At 48.1% G+C, this 22,427-nt stretch overlaps 1 protein-coding gene across 3 annotated transcripts in view; it reads right to left on the bottom strand.

Annotated features, from left to right (window-relative positions):
• Positions 1 to 22,427, bottom strand: part of Bcar3 (BCAR3 adaptor protein, NSP family member) — a 114,056-nt gene that overhangs the window by 13,226 nt on the left and 78,403 nt on the right. For all 3 annotated transcript variants that reach the window (XM_048814423.1, XM_015500879.2, XM_015500878.2), the window contains 4 exons: positions 11,600 to 11,728; positions 8,769 to 9,211; positions 6,037 to 6,140; positions 4,333 to 4,985 (listed from right to left, as the gene is read on the bottom strand). In XM_048814423.1, the coding sequence (XP_048670380.1) occupies positions 4,333 to 4,985; positions 6,037 to 6,140; positions 8,769 to 9,211; positions 11,600 to 11,728 (1,329 nt within the window). The remainder of the gene's footprint in view (positions 1 to 4,332; positions 4,986 to 6,036; positions 6,141 to 8,768; positions 9,212 to 11,599; positions 11,729 to 22,427) is intronic.

Raw genomic sequence — 22,427 nt, 5'->3', positions numbered from 1 at the left:
ACATAAGTTATGAATCATTTGCCACGTGGAAGTGGGAAGAATTCTGGCCAGATCCTGGTAAAGAGATTTGCACCTTGGCCTTGGCAAGGCAACTCAAATGCAGGCCCTGCACGCTTCCTCACGTGTTTAGACAGCAGTCCTATTAGAGGTTCCAAACCCTGTTACCTCTGTGGGGACACACCCCTCCATGCACACTTTATATAATGAGACCTTAAAAGGCTCCTCCTCACTAATTCAGCTCTGTTCTGGAAGTATTAACAGGCATTCTGCGATCCCTCTTCTGAGAATGAGAAGCCTACAGTCTGTCATCTGGGTTCCAGGGGCCACACCTGCTCACTCTAGGCTAAGCTACAGTACAATAAAATTCTGTTTTGGGGGGTGAGAGGGCGATTCTGGGGATTGGATACAGAGGTGCCTTACCACTGAGCTTCCCCAGCCCTTCCTATGTTTTTTTAAAATATTTTTTTAGAAGTTGATGGGCCTTTATTTTGTTCATTTATTTATATGTGGCGCTGAGAATCTAACCCAGTACCTCACACATGCTAGGTAAGCACTCTACCACTGAGCCACAACCCCAGCTCCTCTTCCTATTTTTAAAGATAGTGTCTTGCCAGGTGTTGTGGTACATGCCTGTAATCCCAGTGACTCGGGAGGCTGAGACAGGAGGATTCCAAGTTCAATGCCAGTCTCAGCAACTTAGGTAGACCCTGCCTTCAAATAAAAAATAAAAAGAGTTGAGAATGTAGCTCAGTAGTAATGCATCCTTGGATTCAATTTTCAGTGCTTAAAAAAAAAAAAAAATTCTCACCAAGTTGCTTCGTGCCTTGCTAAATTGCTGAGGCTGGCTTTGAACTTGTGATCTTCCTGCCTCAGCCTCCCGAGGAGGTGCCCAAAGCTGTGTGGCTCACAGATGCGGAGGAAGGAGGAGCACTTGCAGAGCGAGGACTGTGGGCTGGACCCAGCAGGGCAGGGTGGCATATGCATCCTAGACAGGTATTCCAGCCGCCCTCTGTCCTCCAAGTCTGGGCTCTCCCAGCTCTGTTAAATCTCTGGACTCTGCCTTTTCTTCCTCGTGCCACTGCCTTGGAGGCTGCTGCATGACCCAGGGCAGCCTTTATGGATGCCTGGCCTGGCCCTCTTCCCAGGTGCAATGAAATTGCCAGGCTTTGCTTGCTGGCTCTGCTGCCTCCAAGCAGCACAGAGGGCTCAGATCCATACCTATGCACTCATGAGTCTGTCTCCCTCACTCAGTGATAAAGTGCTTTAAAGGCAGAATCCAGAAGTAGAGACTTAGAAACACTGACCCCAGGGTCCTCCCTGTCCTAACCCATCCCTACCTTCTTTGACTCACAAATGAATCTTCTGTAAACCAACCTCTCTCTCCATGGATTTTTTTTTTAATTTTAATATCTATTTATTTATTTATTTTATTTATTATAAGGTGGACACAATACCTTTATTTTATTTTTATGTGGTCCTGAGGATTGAACCCAGTGCCTTACGCATGCTAGGTGCACATTCTACCGCTGAGCTACAACCCCAGCCCCTCCCCATACCTTTTGACATCTGAGCTTCTGCACATGTGCCTTCCCACCAAGCACAAGATGCTTTCTACATTTGTCTGGCCAATTATTCAGACTTCTGAACTCAGAGCACCCTGACTTTCCCCTCTCTTGTTTAAGGAGGACCACAGCTTCTGTGCCTTCCTTCCCCTGCAGAGCATCTCCCACCTGGGTTGTGGTCCAAGTTCCCTATCACTGTCCTTCCCCACCCTTCCTCCATCAGACAGCAGTGCGGTCCCTCTAGGGCAGAGACCATGAGCCAGCCTGGCACACAATAGGCAGTCAATTAAGGCTGAATACAGAACACCAAGAAATACTCAATGCTCATAGTGGGCCAGGCAAGGTGTCCATGGCTTTACCTGTATTATTTCCATTAGTCTACGCTGATTATCTGGGTCCCTGTGTTCCATCTGATAGTTGGGGAGAGAAAGAGCCCTGTAGCCACTGTGGCCAAGGGGAATTCAGACTCAGGCAGCTCACCCCTGAGGTCAAGCTCTTAACTACTGCTCAAAGATGAGCAGGTGGGGCACAGGATAAGGGGAGGCTTGCTGTTCCTGGTGGTAGTGGCTCAAGGCCCCTAGCCAGGCCCTTGGGGGTAGAAGCTGGACACTGCTGGGCAGGCAGGCTCCAGGGCTCTCAGGACCTCTGCTATCCTGATGGCCTTCTGATCATCTATCCCTGGGCTGTGTGCTTGGGTGGGAACTGGAACATGGGGCCCAGATGCTGCCTGGTGCCTGATTCTGACTCCTGGGTGGCCTCATCTGGCTGCTGCTACATTTGGGGTGGAGAAGAATTTTCCTCTTAAGAGATGCTGGTTGTGCCTGCTGGTTCCAGGAAGAGAAGAAGGAAACATTGGTGGACGGCAGGAAGGACTGGATGCAGCCCTGCCCTTGGGGCTGGGGGAGGCAAAGCCCAGGCTGGCTCCTCCACTGCCAGGGGTGCCCGAGAGCAGACAAGAAAGCAAGGCCCCAACAGGAGGGCATGAGGCCCCACCGAGCAAGAGCGAGGGTGGACTGCATGTTCTTCAACTGAGAACACTTGCGCTCTTATTTCATAGCTGTCAAAGGCAGTGGGGAGGTTCCAGTACTGCAAAAAGTGGGCAGGTACCTCTCCCCTTCCTCGATCACCATCAAGCCCTACCTGAGGCCACAGAAGGATTTATTCCACTTGGAACTGTTCAGTTTGCCCAGACCCATGTTTTCACAAGAGCTTCCTCTATGGAGAACCCAGGCAGGCTCAAGCCAGCCTAGAATCTCACTCCTGGCCTATTAGCACGTTCTGCTCTCATATCCAGGGCTCAGTGTGACTGGCTGACTTGAACAGGAGTCCTCCAATTCTTTTACCTCCGAACAGGTTTAGCTTGCTTTAAAGTGAGGTAAGAATTGAACACGGCAGATTATCTGATCACCTGTGAGCACTGTCCAAGGACCCCTAGCCAATCCAGCCCATCAAGACAACAAGCCCTTGTTTTTCCAGAGCAGAGCTTCCCTGCTTTCTTCTCAGGGCCCCTTAATAGAGGTGCTGCCTCACCCAGAAAGTTTCACCTCCCAGGCCTGGACAGTGAGGTATGCCACTTACCGAGTCACCCCTCAGGCTCTGTTTTCAGGAAAGGATTTTTTTTTTTATTCCCAGGACCATCAGCAACTATCTAATAATGTTCCTTAAGGCTGTTGTGGGGAGCCCTTCATCAACGACCCAACATGCTGGGGAGTGGGGGGGGGTGGGGGCAAAGACTGGATTTCCAGCCAGGATTCCTGACTCAGGAAGAAAAATCCAATTCTTAAATAAGCCTTGACCTTTGAAGCTAATTGAGTTCCCTAAACTATGAATGAAAAGGGGCTTTAAATTTCACTGAGGCCTTGTCTGCTGCTCAGATGTGCAGGGATCAGCCACTTTATCCTGAGGAGGTGGCTGAGCCCTGCTCAGCCCGAGACACCTGTTGTCCAGAAATATCTCAGTGAATGATGAGGTTGCCTTGGGACCTCCTCTGAACAAAGGCCACCCACACCTGAAAGAACCACGTCTGATCAAAAATGATGATGAAAGACAGTCATCAGAGACTTTCAGTAACAGATTCCAGGTTTGGAAAAGGATGTACAGGCCAGGGTCATCTGTGTGGTAAACAAAGGATATTTACAGAGCATATGGTAATGTGGCATTTTTTTTCATGCACCAAGTGTTGCCAATGGTGATCACCAGGAAACTAGAATTTGTGTGATTTTAATTTTATCTTAATCCATATAATTTGTTTAAAAAAATCAAGCAATTATTGTAAAAAAAAATCCAGGTGGCTTTAAAAATGCTTATCCTAAAGACTATTTTAGTAACAGAATATATAATGTATGTAAGTATAATGTATAATGAAATAAAAAAAAGACAAGACTCTGCTACTCCAAAAACTAGTTTTTCATCTGTGGTTGACTCTCCTTTGGCTTGGCTCTTGCCAGTTCTGATGGGGTTGAGTCCAGGGGAGAATTTTTAACTAAGCACCAGGTGGGAGGAGGAGACTGTGCTGAAGCAACTGTCACCAGTAGGGGTGGGTGCAGGGAGCGGACCCTGCCTTCCCTCTGTCCAAGGTGAAGTTTACAAGCTTTCTGGACAAAGGTTGTCTTGACCGTGGTTCCCACCCTGTAAATAAATCCCCACCCCTGTGTTATCTTCAGACTTCAGACATAAGCAAAGCACTTAACTGGCAAGGAGGAGAGAAGCAAGACAGACATTCTCACGAACCTTCAAAAGGCCAGAAGGAACCTAGTGCCCGAGCACTCACCTTGCAGTCCATGCTCAACAAGTGCTGGGCGATGACCTTGGGGTCATTGTTAGTGAACAGTTCTTTTGCACGTTTCAACATTGCTGTTTCCAGGGGCTTGTTCTCTGGAGGAAGGAGCTTTGACACAAAGTCATTGGGCCTGAAGGAAGAGACAGTCTCCAGGAGAGGTATTACAAACTTGTCCTTGTCCTCCTGTCCATCACCCATCTGTGCTGCTGGCAGTTCCCAAGGTCTGGCCCCATCGTCCCCATCAAGGATCAAGTAGTTGGTTCCAGAGTTCCGGGGACCAGACACCCCATTCTGCTTGGCTGTTAGCAGTTCTACATGGCTGCCTTGGGCACGTAAGGGCAGCTTTGCTCCTCTGTCACAGCCTGCAGCAGAGGCTGGGTTCAGTTCACAGTAGTTGGCCTCCGAGTTGAACCAGGCAGCTGGGGATGGGGGAGCTCTGAGGAAGGGCACCTTGCAGGGCTTGGGGGGCGGCTTGGGGCACAGCTGGCTGTCAGACCCCCGCAGTGCCTCCCCTGTTCTAGCATCTGAGGAGACCCTCCGAACCAATGCTGGGCTCAGGGTGGGTTCGCTGCCTGTCCTGAACACAGGTGAGTTCGGACAGGGGCTTTTGTCCATGCCTGGGGACTGGGGAGGCAGCTTACAGCCTGTGGAGGATAAGAGAAGGTCAAAGAACACTCGCTGTGTGGAGATCAGAGAATAAACAAAACTGGAGGGACATGGCAGCTCCCAGCCCTCACTTCATAACCCTGGGTTTCAATTTTCCCTCCCCAAAGTAAACGGTGTGGCTGCCCAAGCCCACTCCAGAGCAGTCTAGAACTCTGTGAGTGCTAGGCTGGCCCCACCCCACACTCCTGGGGCAATTCTAAATCCTAGGGACAGCCTGTGGACAGCTGGGCTGCTAGGTCATTTCTGGCCATAGACAGAGCAGGAAAACATGTTGAGCTTGGAGGACAGGGAACAGTGCTGTCTTGCCCTCAGAAAAGAAGTCTCCAGCCACATAGCATAAAGCATCCTGAGTCACTCTCAAAGCCAGGGCAGATCCCAGACAGCGTGAAAAGGAAAGCTAGAAACACCGTAAAGGGAGACAAAGACATTGACACAACCCACACAGAGTAGTTCACGAAAGGGCATTAGGAAAAATCACTTCATGGTCCCAAGGAAGGCCACTTATGTAAAGAAAACAACAAACAAACACCAAACAACCCCACAGCCTATTAATGTATTTGGTTACTAGGTTTCCCCATACTTTATCATTTCTCGGGTTCTGAAAGGAGAATGGAGAAGGGAGGTCCCTCTGGACAGCTGCTCCACCCGAAGCCCCAGGATCAACCCACCCACCTCTGCCCAGGGAGGGGACTGAGGGAGTAGGCTCATTCATCAGGAAGGCAGCCAGTCATGCCATGGGCTTGGAATCAGAAAACTTGGGTTCAAATGCTAGGTGACGCGGGACTGGTTACTTAACGTCTCTATGCCTTAGTTTCCTTAACTACAAAATGGGGATAATCGCACTCACCTTGAAGGCTTATTACAAGGCTTAAAGGTTCATAAGCAGCAGGCTCAGCGCTTTGCAACCAGATACAGTTCTGCAAAGCCTTTCCCCTCCAATCGGGAGCCTTGGGTCCTTTTTTAATCTAGGTGACTAGATAGAGCAAGACAACAGGGCGCCCCTTTTCTGGAAAATTCCCAAAGACGTACCGATTGGAAGGTGACTTTCCGACTGGTGGGCTTTGAGGGCTAAGGCCCTCCTGTCCTGCATGTCATCCAAGCAGGCTGGCTGGCTGCCGCTCTTCTCTTTATTCCTGAAGTCAAAGACAAGCGGGGCAGAAACATGTCATTAAGCTGTAAAACCTTTAGGCAACGTCACGGAAAGTTAAAAAAAAAAGGGGGGGGGGGGAAGAAAATTGCTCAGAATGAGATTGCTATGCATACCCTGACAGTAAAGGAATGTCCACGAAGGAGGAATTACTGATGGGGCGATTACTCTACAACCCTGCCATGTGCTCCATCCCACGCCCCCAGGACCAAGGCAGCTAAGTCCTAGGGTGCCTCCTCTCAGCCCTTCCATCCTGTTGAACCGAGCAGGGTAAAAGTTTCATGGTACTCCCGGGAAAGTCTGATGAACTGGAATGTGTACTTTTAACAGAGCCTAAAATTACTTTCAGACCCCAGGGGAACGACTTGTTTAACCAGCATGCATTTTCCACAATGCTTCACCGTGTCAGCTGGAAGGAAGCTGTGGGGCACTTTCCATTTCAGAGCAAATCTCAGCATCCCCCAAGTCATCTGCGGGATTGCAGGGGAGGCTGTCACACCCATCCTCCTGGCTGCCTGGGGGGACCCCCAGAACACCTCATCCCGCTGAGCTGGAAAGGCAACTAGCCTGGTCGGCAGGCAGCAGCCAGAGGCGCAACACACCCCCACACTGGCAAGAGGTGGAAGGTGTGTCCTTCCAGATCAGAGAGGGAATGTCCCTCATCGGCACCCAGCAGTGGAAACTCCTGCTACAGGAAAAAGCACCCCACCAGCCAACTTAGACAAACTTTAACTGGCCTGGCCATAAGCATAAGACATTCTTATGTTATGGAAATCATCAAGTTCTTTCCTACCTTTGATAGCACCAAAGAAACAAATAAAAAAAAAAAAAAAAAAAAAAGCTCCCAGCAACAGAGTAAGTCCAGGAACCCCTCAGAGATAAGGCAAGGCAGAGGGTAAATTCCAATGGAAATGGCTTTGGAGAAACGACATGTAATCAGTGGCCACCCCTTGGTCAAACGCCAGGGCCAGAACAGCCTGCGGAAAGCAGGGCCACGGTAACCTGGTTGAGAGCACACCTTTGCCTGGGGCCGGCCGGCTGCCAGCCAACCAGCATGCCTGACGTCAGGGAGCGTGGCAGCAGGCCAGGGCTGACGTGGGGGAGCAGGGCAGGGCGATGGCCAGAGGGGCCATGTTGGTGTTTGGCCCACCCTGCCCCCGCCTCCAGGCCTTTCCGGCCTCTGCCTGAGCGCCTGAGCGCAGTGGTGCAGGCTGTACATTCCAAAGGGCAATCAGAGTGGCTCTGGAGGCCTGCCTCGGCAACCTGGAGACTTTCTCAATCTTTCATTTCTTATCTTTCAAAGTTTTTTTTTTTTTTTTTAACCAGGATCAGTGGGGGCAGACCAGGAGACTCCTTGAGCATACTTCCAGCTGAGTGTTGCCAAAAACTGGCTCCATCCACACTAACTCCTGGCTCCAAAGTCTGAGCAGCCAGCCCCCATTCCCAAAGGGATCAGAAGAAAACGCACCCATTAATGTTTCCAGGGATCTTGAGTTCAGTCTTTCCCTGAAACGGAGGATTTCCATTTTTGTCTCCTTGTCTGCAACTACCCTGAGTTAGTTGGACTTTCTATTGCCTCCTAGATACTGATAGTTACTAGGATTCTTAGTACTTACCTAGTACTATGCGCCTATACTTTTCTAAGCACTTTGCTTAGCTTAAGCTTCATCTTTCTGGATAAACAAAGGGAAGCCCAGAGAGGTGAAAGCATTTGCCTGGGGTTGCACAGCTGGTCAGCATGGAGCCAAGCATAGGAGCCATGGAGCCGTAGCCAGATGCTGACTAACATGTACCGGAGCCTCCAGGCAGCACACAGCTGTAATTTGTGTTACTCAGAGTTCTAAATTTTTGCAATATAGAAATTACAGTTCATGACATGTCCTCTTGGTCCAGACAGAAAACCAGTGAGTGGAATTAAACATGTTGGTTATGCACGTCAGCTGAGAAGCCAGGAGCTGGGTCAGGCTGCATGACAGGAGGGAGGGGCCGGGGTGGTCTAGGTCCCAGCCTCTTCTCTCTTTCTCTCTTACACTGTTAGGTAAAATGCACATGGACTCCTGACTCCACAAGACAGGTCCTGTACAAATCAGCTTGGTGAGCCCTGCCCCGGGGTGGGGGGGGGTGCTGGGGGTTGAACCTGAGGTGCTCTACCACCCAGTTATATCCACAGCCCTTTTTAAAATTTTTATTTTGAGGGGGTGGAGTTGTGGCTCAGCGGTAAAGTGTTCACCTAGCATATGTGAGGCCCTGGGTTCGATCCTCATAACACATAAAAATAAATAAATAAAATAAAGGTATTGTGTCCAACTACAACCAAAAAATAAATATTTAAAAAAAAATTTTGAGATAGGGTCTTACTAAAATGCTGAGGCTGGCCTGGAACTAGCGATCCTCCTGCCTCAGCCTCCCAAATTGCTGGAAATACAGGTGTGTGCTGCTGTGCCTGGTGCCACTTGTTTTTGATACAACTCAGTTGGGAACTAACTGTGCACTGCCTTATGGGCATTCTCACCAACATCCTTTACTGCTTCTCTATTCTCATTGGCTGAACTAAGCCCAGGTACCCCAACCAGGCCTGGAGGCCCTGGCACCCCCAGAGGAAGCCCCGACCCACCTGAGGAGGTTCCCCCTGGGCAAGCTCTGCTCCCGGGCCTGGACGCCACCCATGGTGAGGCTCAGCCTCTTGGCCACGTCCTGCCTTCCCTCGGTGAGGCTGCCCTCCCGGGTCCGGCCTGGGGACGTGCCATAGCGCTCCTCCAGACACCGAAGAGGCACCGTCCTGTTGATGGGCTGGAAGATGATGGCACCGCTCTGCTGGGAGACGGGCCGCCGGTTGCCCACATAGCAGCGCACCAGGCCGGGGATGGAGTCGAAGCTCTCCATCTCAAACTGGTACTGCACGCGGCTGTAGGCCTCGCTGAGCCGCAGAACCGTCCGGTGGATCTTGAAGTGCTGAGCCAGGTTCTTCCACTGACAGGTCAGGACAAAGTTTCCGGGGCTGGACAGAGAGTCGCGAACCAGAAAGTCACCATCCCGTTGCACAAGGTTTTCAGACACCTGTGGACAAAGTGGTGAGTGAGGAGAAGGGAGGGCGGACTCTTGTGCCTTTGCAGAGTGCTGGGACCAAGGGAGGACAGCACCTGGTGTCTCTTCCTCGGTTGGCTCCTGAGCTTGTCAAATCTGACATCTATTGACGGACCACCTTCTACGTGCCAAGCACTGCTGTAGGCACCTGCCGCACACAGTGATGAAGCAGGCGCCCGGGGATCTCCTGCCCTTCGTGGAGCGCTTGGGGTGCGTGAGGCTACCTGAACGAAAGGTGTGGTGCATCGGAGGTAAAGTTAAGAGACAGGAAGGCAGAGAGAATATTAGGGAGGAGGAGAGTGAGGGCTGTCCTTCCAAAGAGGGTCCTTGGGGAAGCCTCATGAGAAGAGATCTCCACAAAGATTGGAAGGATGTAAAGCAACAGAGAACAAGAAAGGAAAAACACATGTGCCTGGCAGGTCTGGTTTTCTCTCCCCAGCCAGGGGAGTGAGAAGATGGGTATCGGTTGGTCTCTGGAAGTGTCCCTCTCTAGGCCTGGCCAATGGTAGGAGGGATCCATAGGTGGATCTGTAGCATCAGACACATGCTGGATTCTGGACATGCCAATCATTGGCCGGGGAAGCCTGGAACAAAGCCAGGTTGGGCTTTCTCCTCTCACCAAGTCATTGTGAGGATGATGAATCTGCATTCATAACATGCCAAGCACTAGCACAGTGCCTGAAACACAGTGGGTGCTCAAAAATGACTAACTATGATGACGGCAAGCAAAAGGAGAATTTACACGTGGTACAGCCTGGTTGTTCTGCAGCCCCACTGCCTGGCTCTGCAGTCTGCCTCACTGGGTAACTGGAGGAGTCGTTACAATTTTGATTCACTTTCGTTATCTGTAAAATAGGGACAATAATATTACCTACAGAGTGGCTGTAAAGATTCAAAGGGATAAAGAGTTGGCTATAACTATTATTGTTGTTGCTATGATGTTCAGTTATCCAGATTGGAATTCTGTTGAAAATTTGCACTCATGACAAACGGTAAACAGATTCTGTCATCATAATAAGGAGAAGGATGTTGGTGTCACTTGTCAGTTGAATAAACTCTGACAATTTTTCTGGGATATTCCAGCATTCAATCAATGGTATATGTCGGTTAGCTTAAAATAGTATGCTACCATGGTTACCTTAAAATTGCATCTTTGACTTAAAAATGTTTTCACAGAAATGCCTTTTCTTGGAATTGATCCTGTGGAAAAATTATTAGGTATGAACACAGTAGTTATCTTGTAGGATCTTGGTCAGAGTGCTAGAATACCTAAGTGTCTAATACATTGTGATGTGCACATATAATGGATCTACATATGATACAGACTGGTCCACACGTACGTATCAAGCAGAGCATTTTATAGCAGGTGAGAATTTCCAGGAAATTATCACTAAGTGAAGAAAGCAGGCTACAAATAGTAATATGCACTCATCTCCTGCTTGATTGAGGATATATATCTAATGTTCATCATGGTTATCTCCAGGAGACAATGGTGGATGGGAGTTTTTCTTCTTTTTTGTTATCTCTATTTTATACAATCAATTTTACACTTAAAAAAAAAAGCTAGGTTAGAATAAGAACTATTTCTTTGAAAGTGCTGAGAAATCTGCTAAACTAAAAACAGTTAATTTACAACATGTCACCCTCCCCCCACCCATTTCCTGTCATGTTGTCCTTGGTTAATAATTGACCAGATCAGGTTTACAGTAAAAACCCAAAGGAAATTCTATACCTCAATTCTGCAGACTTAATCTATTTTTCAATTTTCATAGCATTAAATAGAAACATCATTCACGGCAGTGACCCCAAGGACAACCACACAAAGTAAATTCCAGGCTGTGTATCTGTGGTCACTGGCATTGTTCCTCCTCTTTCCCATCTCTGGGTCATGGGATACAAGAGGTAAAGGACAGAGTGAACAGCTGCTGGCCCCACCAGGGCAGAGGCCGCTTGACAGGTGGTGCCAACGCCCCATCCCCTGAAGCTAAGCTACCACCTTAAACAGGAGGCAGTTTCCAAAGGGCAGGAGGTGGTGGCAGCTGGCCAAGAGCTCAGCCATCTGAGCCACAGCCCGGCAGGCCGGGTCTCCTTCAGGTTGTTGCCCCCGTGGCTGCGGCCTCCTGCTGACTCGTGTTGACAGCCCACAGGAATGCTGGCTTTTCCTGCATCCACTTACTGGCCATGTGGAAATGTACTTTGGGTTACTGACCTTTGCTCTTCCCAAGGTCTCCCTAGAGGAGTCTAAGTCATCTCACTTATGGCATTGGCTTTTAGCTAAACAGAGGCCTTTTCCCACATGATCTTGGAGTGGGACCCTGCAGGGCCACTAGGCTGACACTGCCTGAGGGGACAAGCATGTACCTGTCGGGGGATGCGGCCATGGTACCAGGCGTGGCTCCGCAGGTCCTCACTGCTCAGCAGCAGCTCCTCCTCCAGTTCCTTCTTTAGCCGCTCGGGGGTCCTGTCCATGATGTGTCTCTCCTTGGAGAACTGCAACACAGAGCCCACAGTGACCTCCCTCTGGCCGGGCCTGGCCAGGCCATGCCAGCTGGAGATAGCATCGCCTTGCTGGTCCTCTGCTGTGCTAAGCAAACCAGCGCCATGCCCCAGGCCGTGTTCAGGCAGAGAGCGTGCATAGTGATTGCAATTCACTGTGACCTTTCACTTTTCCATGCACAAGCAGGTAATAAAATTTTCACCAGCACATGGAGACTATGGTAGTACTATGCATTGAAGCAGCAACTGGCTGGGCAGGAGGGGCTAAAGAGAGGGATGAGACAGCGAGGCCCAGCTTGGCCAGCCTGCTCTCTTCCCAGGGGGAGCTTCCTCACGCTCCTTTAGAATTGCCCCAGGTGGAGCCAGGAAGGTCCACAGTTCCCCAGTGGTCCTCGACCCTGGGCCTCTGGGACACTGAAGTCCAAAGTAAAGTCCATGGGGTTAGCAGCAATGACTTTAAATTCTTCACTACATGCAAACTAGGTCCAGGAACTGAGGTAGTCTTTAGAAACTTGCAGAGCACTCGGACCCAGCCATTTTCTACCAGTTGAATCTAACAGAAGTCTGAGTTTATATTTTGTATAACTTGGTAATATGATTTTTTCCAATAAATTCATTTCATTTTTCTGACAGACTGGAAATAGAAACGGAAACAAAAACTGGTCTTTCACCTCAGATAGTCTGAGACCACCACACAGCAGCCAAGGCAGGAAGCTGTGGGTGGGTGACATGGGCTCCAGATTTAATTAGAATCACACCCACTTACAACCTGTGGACTGAACTTGTACACCCTCGTGGTTCCCAGCAAACCAGGCTTGGGGGCCACTGGCTGGCCAGGTGAGAAGGAAAGGCCGTGTCCCTCTGTTTTCCCAAGTTCTCCAGCTTGCCCCACATGCCACAGAATTATTCCACATCATAGCTTAGCACCTCTGCAAGCTGAGAGCCCCAAATCCTTCACTAAGAAAACAAAAACAGACTTGGGGTTTCATGACGGGACTCTTATTCTCTAGTGTTTCTGAGCGTGTGGCCCTTGATGGGTGCTGGCTGAGGAATGACTCAGGGGCTGATTTCAGGGTGGAGCTCGGCCTCTCTAATTGCTTACTTCTCCCCCACCCTTCTCTCAGGGCAGACAGAAATGTTGGGAGTGTTTGATGAATGGAATTTTCATCAAAGAGATGCCAGGCTGACCGTCCTGATGCTCAGGGGGCTTCACATAGCCCTGTCTGGTACTGCCTGCATTACATCTGCAGACCTGAGAACAGAACATAGGTTGTCAACTGATTGTCACTTACTGTCTGCCTTGCTTCCTGCTAGGCCAGAAACCCATTTACCTCTGCCCTTGAGCTGTGCCTGAATGTAGTGTGAACACTATCCCAGGAAGAGGAACTCCTATGACTTTTCTCAGTTATGGGGATTCTACCCTTTTCTTGATTTATTCAATGTCTTATTTTAGCTGGGCCTGTTGACATTCAGCCAAAAGATGACATTTCTCAATCTCTGTCTTCTTATAGGAATATGTGGCCACATGACTAAGGTCTAGCCAAGAAAGGGTAAACTGCAGAGATAGTGTGACTTCTGAGGTTAGATGTGATGGCTGGAGACGTGACAATATCCTGGACCCTGAGGAGGGTCTTGGGATGGTAGCGCAGAAGGCCTGACCAGGCCGGGTCCCTGGTAACAATGGGGCTAACATGCCAACCCTGGATCACTGGCCCCAGATCACTAAGGGATTGGTTTTCTTTAAGTCTGTGATTTTGGGTGTTTTCAGGTAGCTGATTAAGTCTTAACTGATATTGTGGCCCAAGCCCCTCTCTGGCCACCTGACAGGCAATCGGTATTGCTCTCATAAGCCCTGGGCCTCTTTTCATTCTGTGGTCTGAAAACGTAGAGATCTGAACATATGTAGTAGGTCTTACATAATCCTTCAATGAAATATTATTTGCTCACATCCAAAAAGCTATTCCCTATTTATCTTTGCATTCTGCTTCCTCCCTAATGCCCCCACATCCAGATCACTTTTCTCTCCCCCAGTCTCCTGCTCAGCATCAGTTATAAAAGTTGTTTTTTTTTTTTAAAGCATTTTATATGCAACAATGTTTGACTCCAGGCTTTGAGATCATACTGTTTTACACTTGTTACCAAAAATATCCTGACTCCTTAGAGGAAAATCCACAATTATTACCCACCCCCCACTCCTGCACAGACCCTTAAGAGGGTACTGTAGGGTGCAATAGGGGACTATCTCCAGGGAGGAGGGAGAAGGAGATTACAGAGATTGACCCTCTCAAATGAAGGGCCAGACTTCATAAAACATGCCCTTAATCACCCGCATCATTTGTGAGAAGTTAGGGGGTTGGTTATACAATTGCCTAGACTTGATTTTTACAAGGGAAGGAGGGGGGTGTGTGGGGGGAGGGGAAGAAGCGAGAGAAGGAATTTAAGGGAGGTTGGTCCTAGTGATGACAAAGGGCTTTTCATTCCAAGCCAGTGAGGGCTGGTTCTAATACATTCAGAGGAGCAGGTTTGCTGCTGGAGCCTCTCTGCCTCAGTGGAGATGTGGGCCCTGTCTCCCAAATGACCCAGGGAGCAATGCCAGGGTCCCCACACATGGACACCTCAGGATTAAATGGTGGTTATGTGGAGGGGGTGGGTGCCTTCCAGAACTTTTACTTACTATTTTAATCACATATATTAACACAACTTTGATGTTTCCCAATTGCCTATACTTTATAAGACCTTAATCTTGCCAACTATGATTCTGCCACTACACATAAGAACTTTGATGGCCTGTAAATCCCATGGTTGGTGAGGAGTAAGCATATAAGAAGTTAAGGCAAAATGTGTCTATTTTTAGTTTGAGACCCCGTGATTGGCAGTTGTGCTCCTTGGTAACCAAAAATGAGATTCCTGGTTCCTGGAATGGGTCACATGGGTCTGTGACATTGGCAGAATTCTGTCAGCTTCCCCTAAATCCCCTGATTTCTTAGTGACAGTGCACCCTTTGCTTTGTTGCTACCATGTGGGAGGAATTTGAACTTTTTTCTTGAAATGCAACTATTTTACTTAGGCTTAGGCTAATTTTATAGGTCTTGGCTACAAAGAGAATTCTAGCAATTTAAGATAACACAATGACACCTCTCCCCTCAGCAAAGGTTTCATCCCAACTGTGTGGCCTCTCTTTGATCCACGGTCTGAATGATTCTACTAATGTTATGGTTTGGATATGAGGTGTGCCTACAAAAGCTTAATCGTGAGACAATGCAAAAAGGTTCAGAGGAGAAATGATTGAATTATGAGAGCCTTAACCCAATCAGTGAATTAACCTCTTTGGGATTAACTGAGTGGTAACTGAAGGTGGGTAGGGTATGGCTGGAGGAGGTGGGTCCCTGGGGGCAGGCCTTTGGGGCATATCTCTCTGGAAAGTACAGTCTGTCTTGCCTCTGGATCAAAATGTGAGCTGCTTCCCTCTGCCACACTCTTCTGCCTTAAGGAATGGAGCCAGCCTCCTATGGACTAAGACCTCTGAAAGTGTGAGCCCCCAAATAAACTTTTCCTCCCGTACAATGATTCTGCTCAGGGTGTAGTAGTGAAAAAACTGACCAGAACAACTAACATCCTAGGAACCCTCCTGCTCTTCCTTAAACTACATTTCTGATGGAAGGGTAGAAGAGATAAGTATTTACACACATAATAGTCACATGCATTGGTATTATTTGCAGAGGCTAGAATTATGCACTAAAAGAGACAGCATCCGCACAGCATCATCTGGTCTTGGGAAGAGAGAGTGCAAAAGTATATTGTTTCAATCCGCCCCAGTTCCTGGAGCCTTTTCTCCTAGCACGTATGTTCCAACTCTGTCACATTTGTTTCTGTAAATGTCTTCTGAATTCAATGTACCTCAAAGACTGCCTGGACCCAAGTCACCCTCAGTCCCTCTGTCAGCACAGGACAGTGGCACTAAAGTGCCCAGGGGAGCTTCGCCTGCCTTCTTGGACAGATTTCACTGAATGTAGATGCGGTGCTCACTGCCCTGTGGCTGCATGCTCTTCAACTGCCAGGCAGGAAGAGAGAGTGGGAAAACTCATGAATAATCAATTTCTCACACAAATGCTATGAATACTAACGATGACCATGTTATAGTAGGACAACTCTTTCTCCAAGGTGATTCTCTTATTTTGTGCCCTGAATTTGAACCTCATTCCTAGAAGGTGAGTTTGATTCTTCATTTTCTCACATATTTATCTGAAGAGGAAGGAGCTGGTGGTCAGGAGAGACAAGGGTGGGCTTTCTCTGCCCAGCACAGACTCCAGCCATTCTGAGCCCCACCCCACATGGCAGCCTCCGGAGGAAGGGAAGCTGCTCAGCTCTGAGTCCAGAACACTCTGCCCACAGGTCTTGCCACTTCCTTCTGGGGACCGTATCCACCCACTACAGAACAAGGACGCAGGTAGGAGCCACGTCTTCTACCCCGAGGCTTGCTTGAATCTCACCCACCAGGCATTTGGAAGCAGTCCTTTAGGTGGGGTAGGGGAGGCATAAGAAGAGGTGCCATATATAGAGTCCTAAGTATCTATTAGGCACGGGTAGTACTCCTGTATCATGGTTACCCACTCACATGACTCCCCTTTTAAAAATAGCATTTTAGTCTCAGTCATTAGCATTGGGGTCTGAGATTAGATGCAGGTAAACTGATGGAGATGCAGGAGGTGGCTGAGGCCCACACTTGTCCAATCAAATTGAAGGTTAGAAAATGCATATATTACTGTAATTGATGCTTTTCATGACAATCTGGGTCTAACTATATCTTTCTCATCACCAGCATTTTAATAACCTCAGTATCAATAGGCATTACAGCACAGTGTTTAAGAGCTCAGTCCAGCCAGCCATCTTGATCCCCAGGCCACTGTGCCACGGAACAGCTGTGTGGCTTTAGGCAAGTGACATTAACTCTCTGTGGAGCCTCAGGCTCCCTATCTGGAAAATAGGAATAATAATTTGTCAAATGAGGCTAATAAGAATTAAATGGGTGGATATCTATAAAGCAATGGAACACAGCCTGGGGGTAGTCAGCACTAATATTAACTGTCATTGACAGACATATCATATCAGGATGCTACTATCTGATTTTATAACATAGACTTGAGTTGGGGGTGTGGCTCAGTGGTAGGGCACCTGTGTAATGTGCACAAGGACCTGGGTTCGATCCCTAGCACTCCTCCCCCCCACCCCCGCTCCCAAGCACACTTCACATTCAAGGTCTGATACAGGAAGCGCAGAGAGGCTGGGGTTAAGGAGAGAAGTGAGGAATGCAGCCCGGTTGTTCACAAACCTGGCAGCTGACTGCTACCAGCTTCTTTCCTCTTGAGAGGCAACACCCATGGTCCAGTTCTGTGACCAGGACTGGTGCTAGCTTGCCGGGGCTGGCTCTGTAAACCATGAGTGTCACCGTGAATCTGCAAAGAATGTTTCTGCAGCCCCACACACCCTGGCAAGTCTGGTCTTGACAGGCTGGAATAGCTAGAGCCCAGGAGATGGCTGGAAAACACATTCTGGAGGCGCAGAGCCAGCTCCACAGACGTGCTGGGAACCTCGATTAACTCAGAAACCCACGTTTCAACAGCTCTCCAAGGAAGAGAAAATTGTTCTGGCCTGGGAGGAACAGAGCACGGGGTCTCCCGAGTGAGCATCAGAGCCTGCATTTCTAATCAGGCACAACAATAGGCCTGGATATGCAGGAGATCCCCGGTCCTAAGCCAGGCATGAGGGCGGGGTGCACAGGCATCTGTCAGAAACTCTCAGAGGCGGCTGCGGATGCTCATTTGCTTGCAGGAGACAGGAGAATTAGAAAAAGATGGCATCTGCATTATAATTAATATTTGTTTCACTCTATCTCTGTCTGTTAGAAAAGCTTCCCATTTTCCACAGAATCTTAAGTTGTGCAAGAAAGACCCTGTCCCCCAGCCCATGAACTGATGCAGTTTCAAAAGATTAAGATGCAGAAGCACCATGTCATGGCTATCAATGTGTCCAAGCAATTTACTAGGCACCAGGCTAGAGGAAGGCCTGGGTCCTTCCCCTCAGGGAGGGCACAACCTGGTGGAAGGCCATACACCAAGCAAAAGTGTTAACACACCCCAGAGCTCTGGGGGTGGGCCTCCAGCCTTGCTCTCTTATTCCTGTTCCCAGTTCTGCAGCCTGAGTGAGCTATTCCATCTCTTTGTCTTTTGATCACTGTGGTCCAGGTGGGTTCTGGGAATAGCCTCATGGGGTGGGGAGGAGAAATGACAGGCTGCAGAATCAAAGTTGGACCTTGAGGATGAAACTTAAAGAGAAGGGTAGGAAGGGACATTTGAGCTAAGGGAGACAAAGAGTAGCTGGGTATGGTGACAGGGAGGCTCTGGATGAGGACAGGGCTGAAGTAATGCAAAGGTACAGCAATGGGCATATTTGGTACGAATATACATATGTAATGGACTCCAGCACCCTCCCTGAAGGAGCGCTCCATCTTCAGTCCATGAATCTGGTTCACAGCCCACCTTTCTGGCCATTGTTGGTTGGCCCAGGACAGGGTCCTGCGCCCAAGGACACTATCCCGCTCTGGTTGAAAATGTCGTGAGACTCAAAGTCTGAAGGTACTTCATCTTCAGGTTTCCTACCAGAGGGACAGAAGTGGTCTGAGACAACCAAATCAGCACATGCAGAGAAGAGGAACAAGAGACACAAGATGTCCTGGTAGCAGCTGATTACTTCAGCCAGGAAATACCCTGTGACCTAAGCTAGCATGAGCTGGGTCCCTGTCACTTGTGACCACAGTAGTCCTGATCAGGACAGAGATCAGATGAGTGGAATCTGACTCTGGGGCTGAGGGTCAGATCTTCATTCTCCAGATGATAACAGTCAGTTGAAGATCTCTGCCCAGGAAAAGCAACAGGTCCACACAGAGAGTGAACAGAATGGCCTGGGTGGGGCCAGGATGGAGGTACAAGGCTGGTGCATTCTTTTGAAATGTGCTGGTAATGCCCAAATCTCCATCTCCAGCCCTTAGGGTTGGTGCTTGGCAAGGAAAATTCCCACCATGCATTTCAGAATTGAGGTCAGTATGAATGAAATGAACTCGTCCCACTGCAAACTCTGCCCTTCTCTCCCTTTCCTGGCCTTTGGCATCTCCTGTGCCCTCATTATTCAAACTCAAAATTGGTGTCTATAGATAAAAAAATTTCTGATTCTGAGCCAAGCACAGTAGTATATGCTTATAATCCCAGCTACATGGGAAGCTGAGGCAGGAGGATTGCAAACTGGAGGCCAGCCTCTGCAATTTAGTGAGACCCTGTCTCAAAATAAAAGGGACTGGGGGTGTAGCTCAGTGGTAGAGCATCTCTGGTCTGGGGAAGAGACAGAGAGAAAGGAAGGGAAGAAGGGGAGGTGGCAAAGAGGGAAGGAGAAAAGAAGGAAATTTCAGATTCTACCTCTTACCATTCCCATTCTATTCCCCACTGATTCAACTATTTTTCTGAAACTTCTATAGTTGCCCCCTAATAATTCGTCTACCTCCTATCTTCAGTCTTAAAACCTGCTACCTACAAAGCTACCAGACTTATCACACCACCAGTAGGCTCAGAGACTTAGTTGAGGTATGCCCCAAGCTAAAGCTGATATGAAACCTGGAATCTCTTTCAGCCCCCAACTCTACACACAAGTCGAGGGGCTTGTAATGTATAGTTTTCACCTTCCCCAGGCTCAGACTGGTCCATGGACACAGAGGGACACAGACCCCCATCCTGCCCTGTTCCCCCAGAGACAACTGGTAGAGGCTTGAGTAATAGGGGAGATAGGAAAGGGTGACAGAGTGGGGTTCAAGAGTTCACAAACTGGGGGCATCAAAGTTTCAAGGAACTTATTTGGACCTGTGGTTTTATTCTCAAGGGCTGTTATTTAGAGATAAAACCCAAGGCCCTCCTCAGGAGGCAGGCATTTGGCCCAAACTTACTTACCATCATGTTCTGATGCAGGGCCTCCATTACAGGGACCTCCCATGCTCCCTGAACACACTGTCCCTTGCATCCCTCCTCTGTGTCTCTGTGGTGTGGTCAGCAGACAGACTGACCCACCTGTAGAGGTGCCCATTATGCAGCTTCACTGCAGCCCAGGTTGGAGACTGGGGAGCAGCCAAAGGGTGCTATACAAGGAATGCAGGGGCCTCGACTGTCAAGGCAATGAGTTGGGTTTATCTAAGAAGGTAGGAAATCCATTAAAGCACTGTAGGCAAGGGAGTGAAAGGATTTTGGGAACATGGGCCATGGCTTTTTTGCCTTTGGCTTCCAGAACCTAGCCCAGGGCCTGGCATGTGGCAAGTACTGTCAACACCAATTGATGGGAGCAGTGCTCTCGATCAATCACCCTCTAGTTGGCAGCTTCCTTGTCACTGAACATGAAGAGGACAGCTTGGAGACTGTGCACCTTGGGCACATTTCTAGACTTCTCTGAGCTTGTTTCTGTATGCACCAGGGGGAGTGATTCCCACCTTACAGGACTACATGGCCTAATGCACATAAAGTATCCAACTCTGTATCTGGCACATGGTGGACACTCCCTTGAAACAATGTGGAATTCGAACTTCCTTTCAAGGATGACTCTTGGCAACAAATATGGAAAGTTGCTTCTTACCAAAGAATTTTCTAAAACAGATATATAAAATCCATCAGAAGGTTTTAGAGATATGTGGCCTTGAGAAGTTCTGATGGAATTTTTTTAAAAAAAGATAGGAGTTGGAAGAGCTGATTTCTATGTAGGGACATGTTTGTTTATTCTCTTTATCTCAGTTCAAAGTCAACAGTTCTTGGGGTTTTCAGTTGCAGTAAACGGTTCTGTCTATGCAGGATGATGCTGGCCACTTATAGGAAGGCAGACTTCCACCTGGTGGTGAGCGCTTTGTATGTATATGTCTTGGCATCAGCACGTACAGGTGGTTCCCTCCAAATGATTCACATCCAGACACACAGGTGACAGCCCAGTGCAGATGCAAAAAAATTTTGAGGTCTGCATGAAGCTAGTTCCTTATTCTCAGATTATATTTCCTTCGAAGCTTTAGACACTTAGTTGTTAATAATTTTTTAAATTAAATTTTTAAAATTGAGATGATTTTTCTAGTCATTCATTCAATGACCAAGACTGAAAATTAATTTATTTGAAATAAACAAAAAGAAGAAGGGCACATCTGTATGCATGAAAGGAGGCTGGAAGGAGAGGGCAGGGGAGGGAATGCCGGAGAACACAGAGGATGGCTATATCTGGGTGGCTCTGTTGTGGTGAGGAGTGTCCCACCACAACACTTAGAATGCCAGGAAGGTTCTCTAAAGCTTCCTTTCTTCAGTCCTGGAACAGTTTATTAGATTAAGGGAGAAGTTAACCACAGTGCAGGCCCCTTGTCAAGTGGTACCAAACAACTCTACAGGTCAGGTGTTTTTAAAAAAAATTTTTTTGAGAACTCTCATCCAGATATTATGATCACAAAATTATAAGTCTGGCCAGAGTTCTAGATCATCACATAGAATTGGTCTGATTGATAAGTGAAGCCCATGTCTTCTGAAGAGCTCAGGATGGGAAATCCCACGGGGTCTTGTGGAAACTGCACCAGGGTGACCCAGGCTACGGCAATGCAGGAGTCCAAAGCAATGGACCCTCCACTCAAACCCACTCAAACCCACCAAACTCAGGCAAGACCTGCAGTGACATATTGCCTAGGTCACCACTGTCCATGACAGATGTGGTAAACATAAAAAAGACTCCCCCCACCAAATAAACTCTCAATAACTATACACAAAGTACTCTGAAGGGTGCTACCTCTGGGATCATCTTCCAAGAAAAGCTACCTAAAAAATGAAGGTCTTTGGAGAATTCTAAAACTCAGCCCCTTGGAATCCCTACCTTTTGTTGAATTTCAAGCAGTGCCCAAGTTTTGGTAAAATTGCCAAAGTGCATATACAGGACTTTGAAAGACCCCATTGAAAACCTGCCCAAACCGATTATGAACCTAAAGAATGAATAAATTCCAATAACCGCTGCCGCTCTTAACCCTACCCATAGCCAAAACCCCCAAATCCAGTTCTCTGTAAGTTTTAAGCCTAGAAATTTAGCCCAAGTCCTTGGATATTTTAATCTGAGGTAGAACAGAAAGAACAGGGATGTCATTTGTGGCAATCCTAAATTCTTGCAATGAAACAATTACCATATTGGTTCTGTTTCACCTTTTATGGACACTAGCTGGCTTTATGGTTTACCTAAAAATATTTTTATTATAAGCCAAAGAAAGATATGAATTCATCCGTCCTCCTTTCCCATTGGGATGAGCAGGCTAGAAAAATAGTTTCTTATGCTAATTACTGAGAGAAATGTCACAGTCTTTACTTTTAAATAAAACAAAAAAACAAACAGAAACTTGGAAACAAAAGCCCAAAGAGGAAAAAAAAATCAAATTCAAATTTTATATACCCTTATCTGATACACATAGCCAAAAGGGAGCAGGGGCAACTGAGCATTTCTGCTTGTTCCAGCTTAGTGAGCACACAAGTGGCCTGGCTGTGGTCTAGGAGGTGGACAGAATGGTGGCCTCATATCAAGGAGGTGCTGGTTATCCACAGCTATAGTAGATCTGTGTTCTTTTCTCTTTTTTAAACTTCTATTTATTTCTTTTTGT

The sequence above is a fragment of the Marmota marmota genome, unplaced genomic scaffold (assembly GCF_001458135.2).
Source record: "Marmota marmota marmota unplaced genomic scaffold, marMar, whole genome shotgun sequence".
Classification (NCBI taxonomy): domain Eukaryota; kingdom Metazoa; phylum Chordata; class Mammalia; order Rodentia; family Sciuridae; genus Marmota; species Marmota marmota.
This window is presented reverse-complemented; position numbering and strand designations above follow the sequence as displayed.